Source organism: Schistosoma haematobium, chromosome ZW (genome assembly GCF_000699445.3).
Source record: "Schistosoma haematobium chromosome ZW, whole genome shotgun sequence".
Classification (NCBI taxonomy): domain Eukaryota; kingdom Metazoa; phylum Platyhelminthes; class Trematoda; order Strigeidida; family Schistosomatidae; genus Schistosoma; species Schistosoma haematobium.
In genome coordinates this window covers 5,649,526-5,669,723 of record NC_067195.1, presented here as the reverse complement: position 1 = coordinate 5,669,723, position 20,198 = coordinate 5,649,526, and the positions used below count along the sequence as shown (strand labels likewise).

At 37.4% G+C, this 20,198-nt stretch overlaps 1 protein-coding gene across 3 annotated transcripts; it reads left to right on the top strand.

Annotated features, from left to right (window-relative positions):
• Positions 1-3,047: 3,047 nt before the first annotated feature.
• Positions 3,048-19,587, top strand: LENG8_1 (Leukocyte receptor cluster (LRC) member 8; the record flags this gene model as incomplete). 3 transcript variants are annotated; one of them, XM_051210250.1, is made up of 11 exons in its annotated part: positions 3,048-3,119; positions 4,502-4,588; positions 4,622-5,105; positions 6,992-7,115; positions 7,603-7,803; positions 8,914-9,309; positions 11,153-11,540; positions 12,532-12,666; positions 13,636-13,837; positions 14,712-14,937; positions 16,639-16,960. In XM_051210250.1, the coding sequence occupies exons 3-11, from the start codon at positions 4,718-4,720 to the stop codon at positions 16,811-16,813; spliced, it is 2,235 nt and encodes a 744-aa protein (XP_051070224.1). In that variant the 5' UTR covers positions 3,048-3,119; positions 4,502-4,588; positions 4,622-4,717. The 3 variants fall into 3 exon arrangements, with proteins under 3 accessions (XP_051070224.1, XP_035588355.2, XP_051070223.1); XM_035732220.2 differs by lacking the exon at positions 16,639-16,960 and having other exon boundaries at positions 14,712-14,953; XM_051210249.1 differs by having other exon boundaries at positions 7,603-9,309; positions 14,712-19,587.
• Positions 19,588-20,198: the final 611 nt, after the last annotated feature.

Here is a 20,198-nt window from a genome sequence, read left to right as displayed (position 1 = left end):
TAAAATGACCATCAAACGTTGCGGACGATTAGCAGTATACGCCAGTATACCAGACTTCGACGAACAAATAGAAAGAAGGGATTTGTGGTCTGTGAACGATGCAAACAGCCGCCCATAAATCATTTGATGAAATTCCTTGATCGTGAAAAGCAAAGCTAGCCCATCCTTTCCTATTTGACTATACTTTCGTTCTGTCGCATAATTCATAGATTTTCCCTTAACATCTGGAATACGATAGCTAGTAAAAACACCAACACCATAATTAGAAGCATTAGCATCAATGATTATTTCCCATTTAGGTTTATAATGAGTCACCAGTAATGTAGAGGGTAAGATTTTCTTGATTTCATCAAAGGTATCACAATACCTACGGTAAGTTCCCCAGGTTTTCCATCAATCCCTGCATTTTTTCCAGCCTCAAATCTCCTGTTACGATTATTTTTCCAGGGAACTCCCTCGCTGGAGTGCGTTACTTGCAATCGCATTCGAGTAAATATAACCGTCAGCTATATATCACAAACATAATGTGCTATATCGACTGATTGGTTGGTCGACGCGGATGGATTGATCGAAGACGAATGGAATAAGTTTAAGGCTACATTCGAGTCCGTAACGTCGCCGTTTATCCCATGGACAGCATGTAAGCTATCACATTGCCCTTCATGGATTAATAAGGAAACCCGGAAGCTGTTAAAGCGTAGGAAACATTTCTGGGACTTATTCTTGTTGACAGGTCATGCACCATTTAAGCGTGAGTACCGAAAATTCCGTAATATGTGTAAGAAAACCATAGCCAAATCCCGTACCACTTACGAACGACAGTTAGTATATGATTGCCGTACTTGTCCGAAGAGATTGTTTTCGTATGTTAAACGGTGAATGAAACGTAGTGATAGTATTCCTTCGTTACTGTTACACGAAAATTCAGGTTCACTAGCTCAATCAGATCGAGCAAAAGCTGAGACTTTTTCGAACTATTTTGCGAAGTCTACTCTACGTCTTTTGTAACAAATACTTGTCCCACTCACACCGAGATACCAATCATTGAATCTGTACTGGTGACTGAGGAAACTGTCCTTACGTTGATAACTAACATCAAACCTGGTAACATACCGGGCCCTGACGGGTTACATCCACGGTTGTTGTCATCTCTTGAGGACATTATTTCAAAACCGCTCGCGACACTCTTCAACATGTCCCTTTCACTCGCTCAACTCCCTAGAGATTGGAAAGACGCTATAGTCAGTAACGTATTTAAGAATGGTCAGAGACAGATCGTGTCTAACTTGTAACAGCTCAAGTTGGTTGGTTAAGAGTTGACCCCAAACAACCAAGCATATGCTAAAACAGTATTGTTCAAGTATTCATTCACTTCCTTATTTTTTATAAACGTTATATTCCCTATTATCTTATATTGAATGTTGAGAGCCTTTGTTTGTCTGAACAGATAATCACACACTCCACTGTGACTGCGCGAAGATCGAAATAAAGACCTATTTACTACTTCTCTGGTTTCTTCTATCAATAGCACGAGGGTTACCTTAAGGCACGAAAAACTATCGGCCTTTCAGTCTTACCAGCATAGTCGTTGAGCCACTTGAAAAGATAATTCGGGTTAAGTCGCTAAGTCACATAGATTCACACTATCTGTTAGCTCCTGAGCAACACGGGTTTTGTAATAAGCGTTCATACTTGACTAACTTATTGCGAGAGAGGATTGGACAGCAGCCTTAGATAAAGGCCTGTCTGTCGATGTGATATTCATAGATTTTAACAAAGCATTTGACAAGGTTTCACACGTAGGTCTTATGTAGAAGCTCACGAGATTCGGAATATGTACTGTACAGGAGTGGATGGGAAACTTCTTAGGGGACCGCAGACAGAGAGTGAGGGTCAACGGAGCGCTATCCGATTGGAAGTCAGTCAAAAGCGGTGTACCCAAAGGCATCATCTTAGACCCTCTGATCTTCATACTCTACGTTAATGAGTTACCGCTGTTGCTTGGGTCGTCGATATTATTGTTTGCGGATGATGTAAAAATCTGGAGAACAATAAAAAGTGAGGCTGATCATCTGGATCTTCAAGCTAAATTAGACGATTTAGTTAGATGGGCTCGAGAATGGGGCTTAGAAATCAATGCTAGGAAGAGTGTGCTAATGCACGTCGGTCACGGTGATAGTTACCGTTATACTATTGAGGGTAAACCTCTTCCATGTGCTCAAGAACATGAAGACTTAGGAATAGTAATAAGTCATGATTTAACAACAAATACGCATTGCAAAGCAGCTGCTGTCAAAGGTTTTCGTGCGTTATGATCACTTCGCCGAGCGTTCAAATCTTTTGACTAGGGAACGTTTCGAATTTTATACCCCATATATGTAAGACCACATTAAGAGTACTGTATCCAAGCACGTAGCCCGTGTCTGGTAAAGGATACTAACTCTATTGAGCGTGTCCAGCGTGTAGGAACGAAATTAGTGAAGGGTCTTTCTAGACTCCCTTACGATGAGCGTTTAAAACGCCTAAGTCTTTTCCCCTTGTCGTATCGTAGGACACGAGGTGAACTTATACTGGCATTTCGTATGTTTAATTCTGATTTGGGTGTTAATGTCTTATCTTTTCGCTCTCTCCAGCACTAGTAATCTCCGAGGTCAAAGCAAGAAGGTTCATAAACCACGATCTAATAAACTTAAAGTGGGGTCCCGTTTTTCTCATCGAGTAGTCAATGATTGGGACGCCTTACCCGGACAAGTGGTATCAGCTCCATCAGTGATTACTTTCAAGGGGAAGCTGGACCTTCACTGGAAAGCAATGTGTCAGGATTAATACAGGTTCACCAACCTACTATCCTTATTACTGAAGACTGAAGACTAACGTGTTGACAAGCATTGTCTTGTTAAATCACCATGCTTTCACCTTCCATGATCTATTTCTAGTAGGAGCATTATCTTGTATACCAATGAACTACACCCGGAGAATGCCAAATAAACTGAGACAGACTAAATACAAATTATGACGTTAGATCAAGCGGTTGTTTGAGTAGACTGCGCGACTTGTCTCGGTTTCGGTTTTTCCCCGGGTTAGTTAGAGACTGTATCGAAGTCAGTGTGTTCTTACTGGTTAGTAACTTCATTTTTCTCCGTTTAGTGACCTGATGGGAGTTTTAAATTTGTGCTGAGAACACTTTTTTCATAAAGAGGGGTTAGGGACATGTTGATTGTAGGGAGTCAACATAAAAACAAATGTAGTAAACCCTAGTAGAAAGCACTTATGGACCACTTTATTCTGCATCTAGGATTCAGTTCTCTAGTTAACCGGAATTTATTATAGCTGCATATGAACTTTCGTTTCAAAGTCTCTTAGGATCTTGTTAAAACAAGTTCTATTTTTGGTACATAGGACGAACAATCAGGTAGTAGACTAAGGCAGCGTTTATTTGTTTCATCTTTATGACTGGTATGGTTAGCTGGTATTGCTGGTTTTGAGGCAAACCTCAAATGACTCCTATTTTTCTTCCACTGATCATGTAATATTTCAGACTTCGTGTTGTGCAAAGCTTGTATATGTATGGTTGGTGGAAATTAACGGACGAAATAATGTTCTCGCGTGTTGTGTAATTCAGGCTTAGTATTGGTAGTTAACATTGTAGAGGTCACTGTTAGTAAATCTTGTCGTCTGGTATCCTTTTGAAATCCCTAATGAGCAACATAATATGTACTTTGAAGCAGTTTTTAGTATCTGATAAAATAATAGTTTTCAATAAATAGCTTGCGGCTATCGTACTTCCTAAGTAAATACTTTCTTGGGGATGTAGTTTTCATTTTCTGTCGACTATACGGCGCTAACACCATGTTGATAGTCACTCCGTCCGTTTAATGCCCATGTAGTAAAAATAAATTTACTCAAATTAATTGTTAAGTACAACCATGTGAACAGCGTCACTGCAGGGACGATGTGTAAAACGATTTTATGGTTGGAACTCGTCCATGTGATTAATGGCTTGAGCATTTTTCTGTCCTCTCTTTAAGCGACTTAGGGAGTTTTATCATTTGTGGGGGTTACATGTAAGCAGAGTTTGGACAATCTTCACTAAAATATGTTTTGCTGAAATTTAGGCGTAAACTGATTAAATCCACATCACACTTGAGTACATCTAGAAAAGCTAACAAATGAAACGGTAGAACGTAGTGATGTTGAAATTAGGAAGTAGAGGATACCCTAGTTAATAGTATGAATCAATTCAAGAACTCAGTTCATCAGGGGTTGGGTATAATTGTGAACAAATGCTTTCTGGATAAAAAGTAACGTCATCTACCAGAAGTTGGCAAACAATTAGATTCAGCTAGTGACCATTTGACCCAATTAAATGGTCGTCCGAACCAGTTACTCGTTTTGGATTAAATTTCAAGTTTATTTAAATAAGTGTATATAGAACGTAAGACTTTCAAGCCGTGTTTCCATTTCTTGCAACTAATTTTGTTTCTTGGGAAAACTTATATAGAAAACATCAATGGCTCAGTGGGGCTCATACGGTTCTTACTGGCAAGGTGCTTGTCCAGGATATTATGATTATACACAACCTGCTCAGGTAAGTTATTTCATTACCCACTCACCACTGTAGACATATGATTATAATCATCAAACCATTCCAGTTTCATCAGTTCAAGAAAAACCTTCCACACCTCCCCCACCCGGAGTAGAATCTACTGCTCCCAAGATGGATGGGACTGTTACAATGACAAGCTCCATTTCAGCAACTTATGACACATCGTGGTGTACTTCGACTCCATTTCATTCTCAAAACTTCTCTTGTGCTTATAATTATTCACCTGCGCTCCCACCCCGTCAACCGGTCATGTTCGACCCAAGTCCACAGAGGCCTGTGATGCCAAACGTTTCGTATCCTTCATATGGTTCTCCACAGTTCCCGTTGCATATGCGAAGTCAGTTAGGGTGTAACTGGAACGCAGCTAGACCTACTTATGGTTATCCAGTTAATGGAGGTGCGGTTCAGTCGTTTGGTATATGGCCTGACGGAAGACCATCTGTTCATTCCAATGGTTTGGCAGTGACGGGTCCACGGTTTCCATTCCAGAGTACTTTAGGTAAGAAATACGTATTTATGTACGGTTCAAACATTATTGTCTACTTGATTTATTGTATCTCGAGGTAGACTGATTTTTGTTAATAGTTATCGAGTTCTTAACCCTCAGATTAAAATGGTTCAGTGGTCAAAACTCTCATCCTTCAACCATCAAGTTACAATTTAAAGCTCCCCCACCTACTTCGGTATGCTAACTCTCGTGATGCCAATTTTTCTCATCTAAGCACACAATTATCTGCTTGATCTCTGATTCACGTTACTGTTATTGTTCATGGGTTAGAATTTAATATTAACTCAATCTACCTCGGTCTAAGCAGCTAGGAGGCTCCAGACTAATGGAGGTAAACCACATCAATATATTGGCCATTGGGTGGTTACTGGTATGTACTATTTTGTCACGATTGATCACTGGGTGGTGATCAATGTCATGTGTGTCAAGTTCTTATTTAGTGCAGATTGAATGCTATCGACCAAGTTGCAATGTGGCCACCAGTCTAATCGACTCGACACTGCGGGCACTATGTTGAGATTAGATGGTGGTTGGAGGTAGTCGACAGGAAACCCTGGACCCGGGTTTCGTGCTACTTGGCACTCGTCAGTAAGGTGTAACTGTAATCTTGAGGGAACTGGTGCTCCTTGGTGGATTCGATCCCGTGTCACCCAGCTTCACAGTCGGAGACGTCACCACTGAGCTGGTGGCCACGTTGCAAAATGGTCGATAGCATTCGATCTGCACTGCATAAGGACTTGACACACACGACATTGATCATCACCCAGTGATCAATCAATTGTGATAACATCTCAGTCCTACAGGAGGTCAGTTGCGGCCCGGATAGCTCAGTGGTAACGTCTCTGACTGTGAAGCTGGGTGACACGGGATCGAATCCACCAGGGAGCACCAGTTCCCTCAAGATTACAGTTACACCTTGCTGACGAGTGCCAAGTAGCACGAAACCCGGGTCCAGGGTTTCCTGTCGACTACCTCCAACCACCATCTGTACTACTTTGTGTTTAAGGTTTCGTCCTGGTAGTCATTGCGAATGTCCACTTCCGGATCACGGTTTCTTTTAGGTAAATATACTGGTCAATTACCTTCATAAACAGGTATACATACCTGATGTATATTTAGGACAGTAAATCTACTATACAAAGATTACATTATAGGTTCGGATTTTGTGTTCAAAAACGTTGATATAATTATCTATAGTCGGGGGGTCAGTCAGATATAATCGAAGTGGAGCCCAAGTTGTCACACAATATGAGAACGACAATCGAAAAATAAATGAGAGGATTTCAATAATGGCGATATTAGTTATGATTAGGAAGAGTAAGCATAGAGAATATCTCGAAGAGGAATCGGAAACTAAACATCAAAACTCAAGATCCAGAGGAAGATGCGCTTGCTTCACTTCTACGCACTCGGACTCATGCAGCCCAACGTTTTGGGCTGGCCTCAGCCTTGAAGCGTGCACCTATACCAACCAGCATTACTCGACGAGGTGGGGGATTGTTGATCCCACTTAGTTCTTTCTGTCCAATCGATTAGTATTCACAGCCATAATCGATACGCGATCCTTCCCCAGTACTCTACACTTAATTTCAGGATTATTTACTTGCTAAAAAATCGACTCTCAGTTTTTGAGTGGTCCATATTGATCAATCTGTTTTTGCGAAAAGTTGTACCGTACTGCATGAACACATTTATAACTCATAGGATCCGACTTTCTCCAACATAACTTTCATCGTTATAAGTAAGAGTTGGGTGCGTGTTCCTTTTTATAAAGTTCGATGTATAGAGCTCCTAAAAGCATATTAATGACCAAATATGATTGGTTTTGTATGTACTATTTTACGTGGTGACTATTGAGACTAACTTTAATTATCTAGATTCTCCAAACACAGTGGCTATTGAAAATACTGCGAATACCCCAATTTCTAAAGAAGTCTTACAGCAACCACCTGCTAGTTTTCAGGACAAAGGAGCAAAAGAGCAGTGGAGCGATGAACTCAAGTAAGTTTACGGTTAGGAATTTTTAATAACGCCAGTAATTGGCCTTTCCGTGGTATGATTGGTTGTTCGGCATCAGTTTCTCAATTTACCGTGAGATATTTCTTAACTAAGTTTATTAACATTTCATTTTTCTGAATAAGTGCTTGATGGGTGTTTTCACCCAGAGATAGAGTTTCAGTAGATATGTAATATTCCGGGTGAGTAAGCGTGCCTCATCAGATAGACAGGAAAACAAGTGCGCGGGACGCTCATTCATACATTGTTGTTCTAAGCTATTCAGCAGCTCACCAAGAAAATTAGTGCAAGACAGCCAGTGATAAGTTGATGTATTTAGTTTCCGGATTACTTGGGTTATGTTGGATGTCCCGTTTTATTGGGTTGTGAATAAAATTACTGTCCTTTTCTATTATTTTTGGTATTGTATTGAAAGGTTTACATTTCTGTGTTTTTTCACTTATTGGTTTATTAATTCTAAATTTTTTTATAGAGAGTACGTCCAGCGAGCTTTCTGCAGCATTGATACAAGTGAGGAAAAAGATCAGATGGAACGGATTTTAAAAGAAAAATTGGAGTACGTTTTTAGAAATAACATCAAGGTCGATTGGAAGACAGAAAATATCCCAACTATCCCTAGTCGTGCGATTGCTAGTTTCCGTAAATCCTTTAATATCAGGGGTAATTCTGTCAAGTAAGCAGTACTTTAGTGTTTTTTTCTGTCATTGGTATTACCGTGCATCTCTATGCATTTCTTCAAAATCGGTTTAGGTAAAGAAATCGAGGTCGTCCTGTAGTTCACCAGTTATATTGTACTTTCTGGAAAGTAGATATCTGGCTTGATCATTGTATTAAGTGTCTATTTATTCATAAGATTTCCTGTGACAGGGTTTATTATCACATTATCGGCCAGTATATTCCTTCCTAAATAAATGTGAATGTTACTTTGATAAAAACGTTCCACAGTTCCCATAGGTCTTGATGAGTGCACTACCTCTAGATGTAACTAATTTATCGGTTTTCCATCAATTGCATTGATGGCTTACATCGTGTCAATGTTGCCATTGACATGACTGTTATTTGCATGCTTCCATTTGGCCAATCTCTGGGTAGTAAACGGATAATTGGAGGAATAGAATTCAAAGTCTTATCTCTAAATGTTTGTAAGTGTGAAATTGCACATGGTACTGAAGCGAAAGACAATTAATTGTTTTCTTACAGTTTGCTAACTGAAAGTATCGCTACTTTGACACTACACTATGTTGTTCATTGAGGTGTTAGCCATCTGTAATATTTATTTAAAGTGATTGTAAGGCCAACTTACGGTGGAGTCTTACTGTATTTGGGTCCAGTAACGATCATTCATTCCATAAATCGTGGTATTTTTTGTGTCAGAAGGTAAAGATATAATGATTCTGGTTCAGTTGTAGTGTTGTCAGGAATTCCTGTGCATGCGTTTAGGTACTTCTAGGTACTAATTTCGACTTGTTAGTTTCTATGATCATTTTGCGATAGTTGATCTAAGTCCTTTAAATTTTACTGTACAATTTAGGTTTTAAATTGTCTTTTACTAATATTTATGAGGTTGTCTATTTTGTTTTACTTATTTTAGTGGGACTTAATAAATAAATGATAAATAAACCGAAAGTACTAGTAACACATTTCAGTAATGCTTTAATTTTCCCTAAATATCTACTCACCTATTAGTGACTGTTTTTAACCTCCTCTTTAAGTTGTAACTCAGTCAGTAAATAACCTAACTGTGACTAATTAGATATTTACATTTTTGAATGAAATCGTTTAGTGTCGTGCGACCTGTTCAACTTCCCAGTCCTCGTGGACTTCGCCCAACGGGTCCATCAAGGGGAGCTCCTGCACGTCTTCCTGTTGGGCTTTTGTCGAGAGGTGGCCGCAATGTGTTTTCGTCTTCAGTTGTTAAGAGTATATCACCATCCAAAAAGTTGCCATCGAAATCTCGCTCACCTAGTCGTTCTCCTGTTTCCAAACCTCTAAAAGATTGGCAGAGAAAGCGTTTATATAGATCCAGGTCTAGTTCATCTTCAAAATCACGTGGCTCCCCTCATTCTTCATCCTCAAGTAGTTTCAGGACAAAACGCCATCGGCGTCGGGACTCTCGGTCGCGCTCTGGTTCTCGGCATGCACAGAGAAAAACGAATGATGTAAAGGATTCTCAGAAAAGGTGTGCCAGTGATTTCCATATTTTGGTTTTACTGTATGCATTTTGTTCACACCAATGTATCTAATGGGTTCTAAACCATTTTTTGAGAAAGTTGCTGTGAGCAAACAGATCAGCTTACATTTGTGTGGTGATACTGTTCACTACGTCTAAACATAAAAATATTCATGTAAAGGGAAAAGTAAGAATAAGTTCCATGAATTGTCACTTGCATTGAGTTCAAACTCCAATGGGAACTGAATTCTAGCATATTTTCAGTGTTATAAATGTTCTTTATAGTCCACTGGTTAGTCGAGACTGGTACTTTCTCATAGCCTTCTTTGGTGTTTGTTCTCGTTAGCCTTGGATAGTTGATCCAGTGAGTGGTAATCGAGTATATTATTTATTTCGAAATGTTGAGTTGCGACCTATTAAAGGCTTGAGTTGAGAAAATGTTCAACTTGGACCAGTCAGAAAGACGTTTTGCAGACTATAAAACGTATTTTACTCCATTCTTGTCATGTACGTCCAAGTTGATATAGGTTATTAAATTGTTAATAGGTTTATGTGAATGTAAAACTATGTTTAAAAAAATGTTAAGATTAAATATTTTAAACAGAAAAACGTGTGGGTAGTTCTAAATGGTTGTAAGGCACTTTGATATTATTATTCTCATTTTGCCTAAAGATTCAAACATCTGCGTTCCCCTAAAACCTTATTAAAGTTATTTACAAGTCCATGCATTCTGTATATCTTAATTCAATCTTCGAAAGTATCTAGCTCTGACATTCTTATTAAATATTTTTGGTAGTTAGAAATTGTGTATTCAATCTCAATAGATGACATCTATGAAATTGTGACTGTTAATATAAGGCCTATAGAGAATTATAGAATCTACAAGAGAAAACTAGTGATTTTAGACTATTCAAAACAATGAATATGTCTATTTTCCTCTCCACTTTAAATTCAATTAACAGTTTTCCACATCCTTTCACATTTTACATCGTGCTCCTTTTAAATTCACTTGAACATAAGCAGGTGTTTCAATATAACTTAATAAGTGCTGAAGCCCTTGGATTTTCTAGGAGTTTTTAATCAGCTTTCAGATCCGTTTAATGTATGGAATCATTTATTTATCGTTAGTTGTATTTAGAACGTATAGGCAATCGAATTTCACTTGGAAGCAGTCTCCGACGTGGTATTCTTTTTCTCTTCTGTCAAATTGTAATAAAAACAATCATGTTTGTTGGGGTTTCCGGCTGGCCTTCGGTAAATTCTATTTACGATGATTCTTCTAATACGACGCAACGAATAGGTAATTTGATAAATGGAATGCCCGTCACACAACTCTTCAAAGTTAGTAGTTCACACTCTAATAAAGAATACAGGACATTCAGGTTGACTTGATGTTCCATACAGAAGTCAGAAATTAACAAGGAACAACTTTATGTAGTAATATGAAATGAACTTGGAGTGCAATTAAGTTACCGAACTGACACATTTAGATGAGATGAATAAGCGACTTATTACCAGGTCGTATGAAGTATAAATCAAAGTTGTCAGACTTGACTATAGCTTTCATTTTGCAATATGTCGCCTCTATTGCTTGCAACCTTATGGTCAGGAATTAGGATATAACATCAACCATTTTTTTTAAGCATATCAACTGTAGAAAGTTTAGCTTGCACCGTCAGTATCAAACGGTCGAAGTTTTCTTTTCTACTTCAACCGATCCAGTGCTTTGATATGCTTTGTACTAATCCCTTCAAAATATTTATTAAGATCTCATACTAGTCATTGCATATTCCTCTTATCTATGTTCGCTATTTTATGGTAGCCTTCATAAATGTTCACTCTCATCTTTTAGTACACCGCAATTAGCCACCAGGGGTAATTCCAAAGGTAGACGGCGGAGACGCGGTGGTGCTTCGAACGCCGACCCAAGTACGGACGCAAATACCTCTAATGAAGATGGAACAGCTGTAAGGGGTCGTGGACGTGGCAGCTGGCGTGGTAAACGTGGAAATATTTCAAAGCATACTCCTCCAAGTGAATCTCGCCTTACACAACGAGCCAGTAGATTTAAAGATCATCTAGTACAGTCACCTATTGGATCAGGTTCCATTGGACGAACCACCAGTCATTTGCTTTCGAATTACACTGACGAACGTGATGATCTAGCTGTTGATTTTGGTAGCTGTCAAATCATTGGTACCATGCAAGAAATAGAAAAACAATACTTAAGACTGACTCGAGTAAGTTTTGTCAGTACCATCGACTGTGTTAAGTATATTCCGTAGTGTTTTTTCAGTTACCCTTTAGTTATAAACTTCATCTTTTACCAGTTATCTGTAAAAAAAATATATTTTCTGTAATTATGGTGTATCATAATTTCCTGTGTATGTGTCAACGAACTAGTTGCTCATTTTTATATGTACTTGTTAGCAGAATACTCACTGAGGTTCCTATTCATGTACATTTATGTTTGTAGCTCAAGGGTATAATTGTTGTGGTGCATTATGTGCACTGGATGGTTTGGTCATAAAGCTTTCAATGTTTTCATAAACAACAACACAAACTTCAAACCGGTGTTGTACACTATCCCGCACATTTTATCCGTTCCACATAATTTTCATTAAGTTATATTTATGTATAAGATTGATTACGAATTTTTGACAGAAACTTAGGTGCTCTAGAGGTACCGTTATAATATTAGTAAATAGGTAGTAACCATTATCACATTTGCCCAATCAGGTTTCGATGTTGTCGTTAACCTAAGTGACTCGGCATCACATGCTCTATATTTTGATTTGAGGTGGTTTAAAGTAGCAGAAAACTTTGCACTCACGTTTCTAGCCAGTTAAGACTCGTCAACAAAGAATACCTAGTCTTAAAAAAAACTGATGTAGTGTCTAACTCGACTCACTGAGTTCCACAGTTTGTTACTATTGAACCGCTTCAATCACGAATCACCTCTAGGAAATCTTCATCACGAAAATTTGTTTGGTAATGGATTATGTATACGCGACTGAGTCCTAGGTGTTATTAGCTTTATTTATTGCTATCAACTGTAATAAGTCACTTGTGTAACCAGGGGTTAAGTAGAGGTTGCTTGCTTCAGTTTATGTCAACTCTCAACACTTGAGTGAGCAACTGACTTACCGTATTTGTAGTCATTGATTCTTCCGGTAAATCAATTTTATAGTAATTCACTGTTTGTAAGATGACTTTCTCCATTACTTTCAGGCCCCAGATCCTACAGAAGTGCGACCCTTAGCAATTTTGAAGCTTTCTTTGGAGCACGTCAAAGAAAAATGGCGTTCAAATACCGATTATCATTGGGTGTGTGAGCAGTTCAAAAGTATACGTCAAGACTTAACTGTAAGTCGTACTGTTGTTACATTGCGTTTATCGTTATCATATTAAAGGGACTGAAGACCAAAGTAATTGGAAGTAACTACTATATTTCTAATTTATCGCAAAAACTAAGACATGTCCGCTCTCATCCAGTCTTCTGATATCTATCTGATTGAGGTGACTCAGTTTGCCTCTGGCATCCATTTATCCCTACACGATGCTTTGGATAACACACAGTGCATAAATAATTTATTTATTGGATACAGTCGGTGTTATAATGCATGACTTTCTGAACACATTGTGTGCATATGAGAGAAAGTTCCTTGTGTTTTTGCACGCATTCGATGTTAGATGATTCCTAAGAACCTGTATGTTTTAGTATCTTAAGCTTATGTTATAAGCAAATAAACCAACAACTTCGTTTATCTGAATAGTTAATTTAATAAACAAATTTTACGATAACATGAGGGTGAATGAGATTTTGTTTCTTCATCATTATCAATTGGTTCGTTTGAAACTTGACAGATTATTACCATTTATGTGCTCTAGATTTATCCATCTATTTTCTTGATCATAGTTAAAAATAGCTAACTCACTGAATTTTATGACGAGATTGATTATCACTTCTTATTTTTTCATCAATGTCTTTAAATATAAGCTATTGAACATATTGAGAGGGAAGATTAGGTTGTACCCAAGCTTTCATATTACATTTATCCATGTCGCCTAATGTTTTTAGTCATTTATTGGATGTATTGCTGTACGTTATTACTATACAAAAAATAACTAGATTTCATTCTTTATTATGTGACTCATGAAGCTTCCTAAACGAAACTCAGAGTGATGATGTTAAAATCTGTGACCTAATGTTTGATAGATAAGTGTTTTTACAATTAAAGACTCCGCTTCGTCGTTACTGTCTTTTACGTAGGAAACGTGTTTTATGTAGTGTTTTTTTTAATGAATTTCCAACATATTGTTAAATCATTTTAGGTACAAGGTATCGAAGATGATTTTGCAGTATCAGTTTATGAAGCACATGCAGATGTAGCCTTAGAAGCTGGTGATTTTGAAGAATTTCATCAATGTCAAAGTCAGTTGCTTCGTCTCCATAAAGAAGGCTTAGGTGTTAGTAGACTGCTAGAATTTACTGCCTACAGACTTCTTTATTACATCTTCACTCTCGATATTTTAGGTAAGTTAATCGCACTCCGAAAATTGCTTTATTATCCTACTTGGGCTTAGATTTTCACTTTCAGAGGCTCCGCGTTTCGTGGCATCTTATTAGTAGCCTCAGTAGCTATTTCCATTTTAAGTTTGAAAGTCATCAAGGATATTTTCTTTTAAAAACTACTTCTTATAGGTTCTTTATACTGATTGACCAGGTGTCTGATTGTCCCTAAATTAACATCATTCTTAATATTTTCTTTCTGTGCGATCAGTTGGTTGTTTTTTTATTAATATCTACTGACTAAATATTCATGAGTCTCAGGAGTGGAAAGAGGTGTTCATTATCTGTATTGGATATATTACTTGACCAATAAAACTACGTTAGATAGAGTAAACGTGCGATCACTGATTCACTTTTAGTTGTTAACCCAATAAACTACAGCCCCATGGAGATGGTGTTATTATTTAGCCTTTGACTGCAGACTTCTAATGGTACTTCTCTTTTCATTTATTGTATCGTGAGTCAAATATCAGTAGTTGTGTGCATCTGGAAATTGGCCCCTATGATCTCTTTCTTTTTCCGTCTACAACATTCAGTAGCTTCACTGATGTGAATATGATTTAGATGTAAGATCAGTTTGTTATTTCTAACTGAAAATGTGAAGATTCACAGTACCAGAATGTAAGACAGTTGATTTGTGACACTCGTTAAACTAAAGAAGCACATAATGTGAATCAGTCTAGCAAAATACCGTATTTGTACGGCTTTCACCTGCTAGCACTAGCTGCTAAAATGATTTATCTGTTGGAGATCCGTTCATGTCTTTCACCTCATTATTTGAATGTCTTATTTGTATTACTGAATTGGAATATGACCAAATCTTTCTTTATTTCACTAGGTATCAATACTATCATGGCTGGTTTACGTCCAACTCACAAAACTAATCCATGTGTTTCATTTGCTTTAAAACTCCGGTCAGCGTGGTCGTTGAGTAATTATCACCGTTTCTTCAAACTTCTTTGTCCAGCTAATGATGATCAACAACCTCCTCTACGGTGCAAACATGTTGTAAACTGGTTTGTTGATCGTGAAAGAAAAGAGGCTATCAGACTAATGTTTAAGGTGTACGTTGTGTTGTGATTTGTAATAATAGTTTTATAACTTGTAGGTGGTATTATTAGGGTTACTAATGGTAAGATTGTTTCTAGCGTTAAAAGAAAGAAAAAGCTATACTTAATCATCTAAGTTTGTTTATGATCGTTCAGGAAATGGACTGTTTTTTCACTTATCACAAATATTGTTTTATTATCACTAGCTAGTTGATTTTATTATAACTACTGCTATTAATTAATTATTTTGACTGATACTAGGAAGAACTATGACAGTAGTCATCATCACAACACAAGATAATGATAGTTTATGTGATGCTGTTAATATTTCTTCTGCTTGAACCGATTGCAAGATCTCAGTCATTACAAAATTCAGCGCCTTAAATATGGTTTCTATTTAGGGTAAACAGTTTTGAAATGATCATTGGCTTAATAGTCACCCAGATCTCGTAACCAATGGTTGGAGACTCTGGATGACATGGCTCAGAATCGATCACAAAGGCGTGGGTGTATACACTTTTCGTCTTCCCTTAAACCGTGAGATTAAAATTGCTTTATACCTTTCTTTCTACGACCTGATTCTTTCTCCCTGTATCATATCATTATATAAAATCTTTCTTTCATACATTACTACCATTGAAGTAACTATTTCTGTGAATTTAGTGTTCATCTTGTGCTAATAAGGTGTGGTAACTTGGACAGATACACATATGTACCTGGTCGTACGTTGTAGCTGACTGACTGACTAATAGTCAATGTTGTAATCTTGATAAAGTTTCAGTCGAAAATGTTTCCTTACGTAGTGAGGTCGTACTAAAACTGCACAAATATTGAACACCAAAACTGTCCACGTATCAGTTTTTTTTTTAAAAAAAAGCAACTCTATTAGGACATTTTATGCAACAAATATTTGGAATTTTACGAATTTTCTTTCACCACTAGATCATGTCACTTCATTAATTTTAAAAGTCGGATGTGTTGTAGCTCACTAACTGACAGATGCGTTGAAAGCGTAAGCTCATTAATATTTAAGTTCTTTGTGTCTATTAGAACGATAGGCCTATTTTTTCCTTTGCAGTAATCATCAATATGTATACTCAGTTAGCCTTTGACATCTAATCTAACTTTTGTGCCCTCAAATTTTGACGATTACTTAATATTAGTCAGATTAATGTTTAACGTTATGTGTTTTAGTATATTTTTTGTGCCTATATCATATTTATCCGTCCTAGTATGTTTGTAAGTTGTGGTAGTTTACTTTTTAATGAAAAATTAATTTCATGGACACGTTCCGCTTTCTCTCTTCTTGTACTTCATTTGCTATCGGAGAAGTCTGTTTCTTGTCAATTTTGATTCGATGCTTTCTACTTAAGTATACGTATATGCACTTAATTTTTGTAATTAAATTTTTTCTTAACAGATTTTTGTGCTTCCTTCAAAATCATAAATCTTTAAGGTATACGACTTTGTAATCTTTTTACGTATTCAGTTCATGTTTATGTTTTAATTTTGCATACTGATAATTCTGAATTTTTTTCTATTTACTACTATCTGCAAATATCGTTTACGTGAATTTCGCTTGATGCCCTCAACGTATTCGTTTGTTTTCAATATGGATTCTTCCACTACACTTGCTAATGTTAATTGCTTATTTCAATTATGATCTTTTTTTCTGATCTTTCAAACCCATTTCCTACGAAATATCCCCACTTTTAGTTTCCGTCCTACAATAAGTCTTTCGTTTATATCAAAATTAATCGGGTTTTCCTCTACTGCTTTATGTAAAGATTTTATTTGTAAAGAATTTACTCTACCAGAATCCAATTTGGAGCCAATAGAAAAAATCGATGCGAAGGTGGTTTGGAGTCTTATGTGTTCACAGTCAACATGAATCGATGCTGCTACTTCATCGTTCATCTGGATGTGCGTTCCTACAATGTGGCATTAAATTCTTCAGTGACGGTTGTATTTCGTAAATAATATCAGATTATTGTACATAAGTTTATATATATTATCAGAATAATTTTATTTCCACATATTTTTCATTGTTCTCATTGTCTTGGTTGGGACACGAGCGCTAAGGAAAATTCTATATATGAAGGTCTGTCTTACTCAAGTAATTTTGCCGATCACCACGTGGTGTCTGACGCTCCGTGTATAGTTAAGTTGCAATGTTACACTGGCAGGTGCTTGCTTAGCTTAATAAGCTGTAGTGGTAGAAGTTATATAATGTGTACAATCTGTATTCGCATCTTATTGCCGTACTCATAGTTCTGGGTTATGTACACTCAGATACTCACAAGACTTAAGGTCTGAACAGAGTGTACCACTAACATTTAGTAATATGTTGCTTTCACAAAGATGGACTGATCCAACTTTTAGATGCAATGTCTTTAGTATGATACGTAAATATCTTTGGCAATCAGGTGCTTTGCTGTGTGGGTGTCTTGTTTGGTCCGGATTTATGGATTAGTCTTATTCCTAGCATGTCATGTTTTTTCTTGAGGGATAACTAGTGTACAGCAATTTATTTCACTAGTCAGGTAAGGTTTATTGAAGTAAACTGAGTATGAGGCAGCTGGTTATTTGTATTTTCAGAGGAATACACGTCTATGAAGTGCCTTGTTTCAGTGCCAAATACTTCGTTCAGTAACATCCCTTAAGTTTGTCTAACTTGTGATGCAAAGTGGAGGAAGAAGAATCGAAGTGAGTGTAACATCTCAATGAACGTGAAAATAGGGACTGAGAAATATATTATCCCGAAACAAATGTATGCCATAAAATAAGTTTTATAAAGACGGTGAAGTAAGTGTTTATTAGTCTGTTTGCATTTATTGGATTGGACTCAACCCAATACTAGACTGATTTGCAATCTGTCGGATTTAGCAGTAACTTATGAGTTATGTAGCGAGCAGGAGTTACTCTTTGTAAGAGCTCCAGTTTGTAGTATGCATTAAAGATAATGTGGAAGACCTGTGTTTTGTGGATGGAGTGTGTCGTCCTCATAACGCTCGTTTTATGAATTTTCCCTCAGTTTAAGCCTCATTCCTTCCAGACGCGGACTGCCGTATTTAGGAAAGGGTATTTGAGTGTTCGGTGTCAAATGAGCTGACGCGTTGGTACCAGTCTGGTATTTTGTCATGGCTGGGGCCACGGGCTTTTGCGGTAGTTGGAAAAAACTTGTGCAAGGGGTTACTTCAATGCAGTCAGAAGCATGTTGGTTTATTACACACCTATTATCATAGACTGCATTGGCACGTAATCTGTGTGACAATATTGTTGGTGTAATAACTGCGGTTGCTATCGAATTGGATATATTCAGCTGTTTGAATAGTAACAATCACAACCGCACTGGGTGATTATCGTTTGCCTCCTGTCACGTTTGGACGTTACTGGATCCTCCGAACTGCTGTAAATTTAATACATCTAGCTCATTTGTAAGCCAACCATTCTTAAACAGCTTTCACATCCTTTAGAAGGGTTTCGAAGTGATTATCATAAGAGTTGAGGAGGCTTAAATCTGCTCCTGTGGGTATCAAAAGGTTTTTCTACATGGTAGTGTAGGTCGATTTGTATTGGTAAACAGTTCAGTGTCGTTCACAGCATTTGGTTAAAGCACTTGGGCCATATACGTGCCATTTTCCAGCTAATTTAACAGCTGTCGGAAAATTGTTTTGTACTGGCTATGCGTGAGTGCCTGTCCTAAGATGGTGGTCACTTAAATCACAGGCTTATATCCTTATATGAAATCTTTTACATATTACTACTATTGAAGCAACTACTATTTATTTGGTGTTCATCGTATTGTGTTAATGAGTTATGGCAACTTGAACTGATGCATACATGTGCCTGGTCCTACGTTGTAGCTGACTGACTGGTCACGAGGCAGTTGCCTGGTTTGCTGTGAGGGGCTGATGAAACGCCTCTGAATCCCAAAAAGACCATTTAGCAAACAGTTCACCGAATATCTCACAAATTGCCGTTCCTAGTCAAGGTCAAATACAACCAATGGTCGTCGATCAATTGCTTACCATGGACAGGTGCTTTGACGGGTTTTTGAGTCGGGGTTTTGACGTGAAGTTTTATAGCAACAGGATAGACATCACTAAGTTTCATGGTAGCTTTTAACTGTTCGTTAGCTGAGTCCCCTGCTGGACTGATCGTGCTTGCCGTATCTTAGTGTAACTATCACATAGAGGCTTCCTAAACAAGGATATTTCATTCTTACTCGTATGTTACAGAAAATTCGTTACAGTACATGTGGCGGTGGTTTTGTTCTGTTTCTTTCAACGAGTACTACTGAAACATTTCTGTAATAATGTTATGTTTCTCTTCACACATCATTATGTCGGATGACAACGTCTATTGAAATTACATGCCATCAATTAACCTTGACTATCTCGATTGTGTAATTAGAAGTATCTTAGTTTCATGTACACTGAGCATAAGTGATTGCTGAAGTTGTTGGTAGGGCTATTCAACGATGTACTGTATGAATTTGGCTGACAGATTATATGGGTGAATCGTTTTCCCATCTAATTTTTTTCGTGGACCGATCCAAGTTAGATAATCATTTGAAACCAGATAGCACTAAAGTCATTGCCAGTTGAGTTGAACAGTTGCGTATATTAGACAGTTACTCATGAAATACGATCAAAGATGGTGACGCGATAAGGTTGAAGTTAGACATATACACTGTTTGATTTCACCTCAGTGGTCTAAGGGCTAGACAGCAGTGCACTAGACGTAAGGTGCTGCATCTGATCATGTGTCGGGATTTGGGAACCTCACTGATGAGACCTTCCATACGGGACGAAACACATCAAGTGGTTTTAGGTGTCTATGTGTGTATAACGTAGGTCGGTTTTTGTTATCAAAAACTTTAACAGTCTTTGTACTGATAGTCTCTGCATACTTTGACAGCTTATCAAGACAGATGATTTCGATATATGACAGACTTACAAAAACTCGTGTTCTTAAAGGGTTTGATCAGTCAGTGGAAAAGGCCACTAGCTCTATCTTTTTGAAACCAAAAGATCAAGATATCTTCTGAGAAATATTAAAACATGTATAATCTAAAGCATTTTTATTTTCTAGAACTATAACTATTCAATGAATTTACAATTCGTTTTAACTTCCAGCACCATCCAAACATTTACTTTACATTCTTCAGATGATATTTTTTAGTCAATATGATTGTCAGATATTGCAATTTTGTAACGAACCTATCTTACTTAGATTTACGTGTTTAAATCAGCGTGAGCCTGTATGGTAGC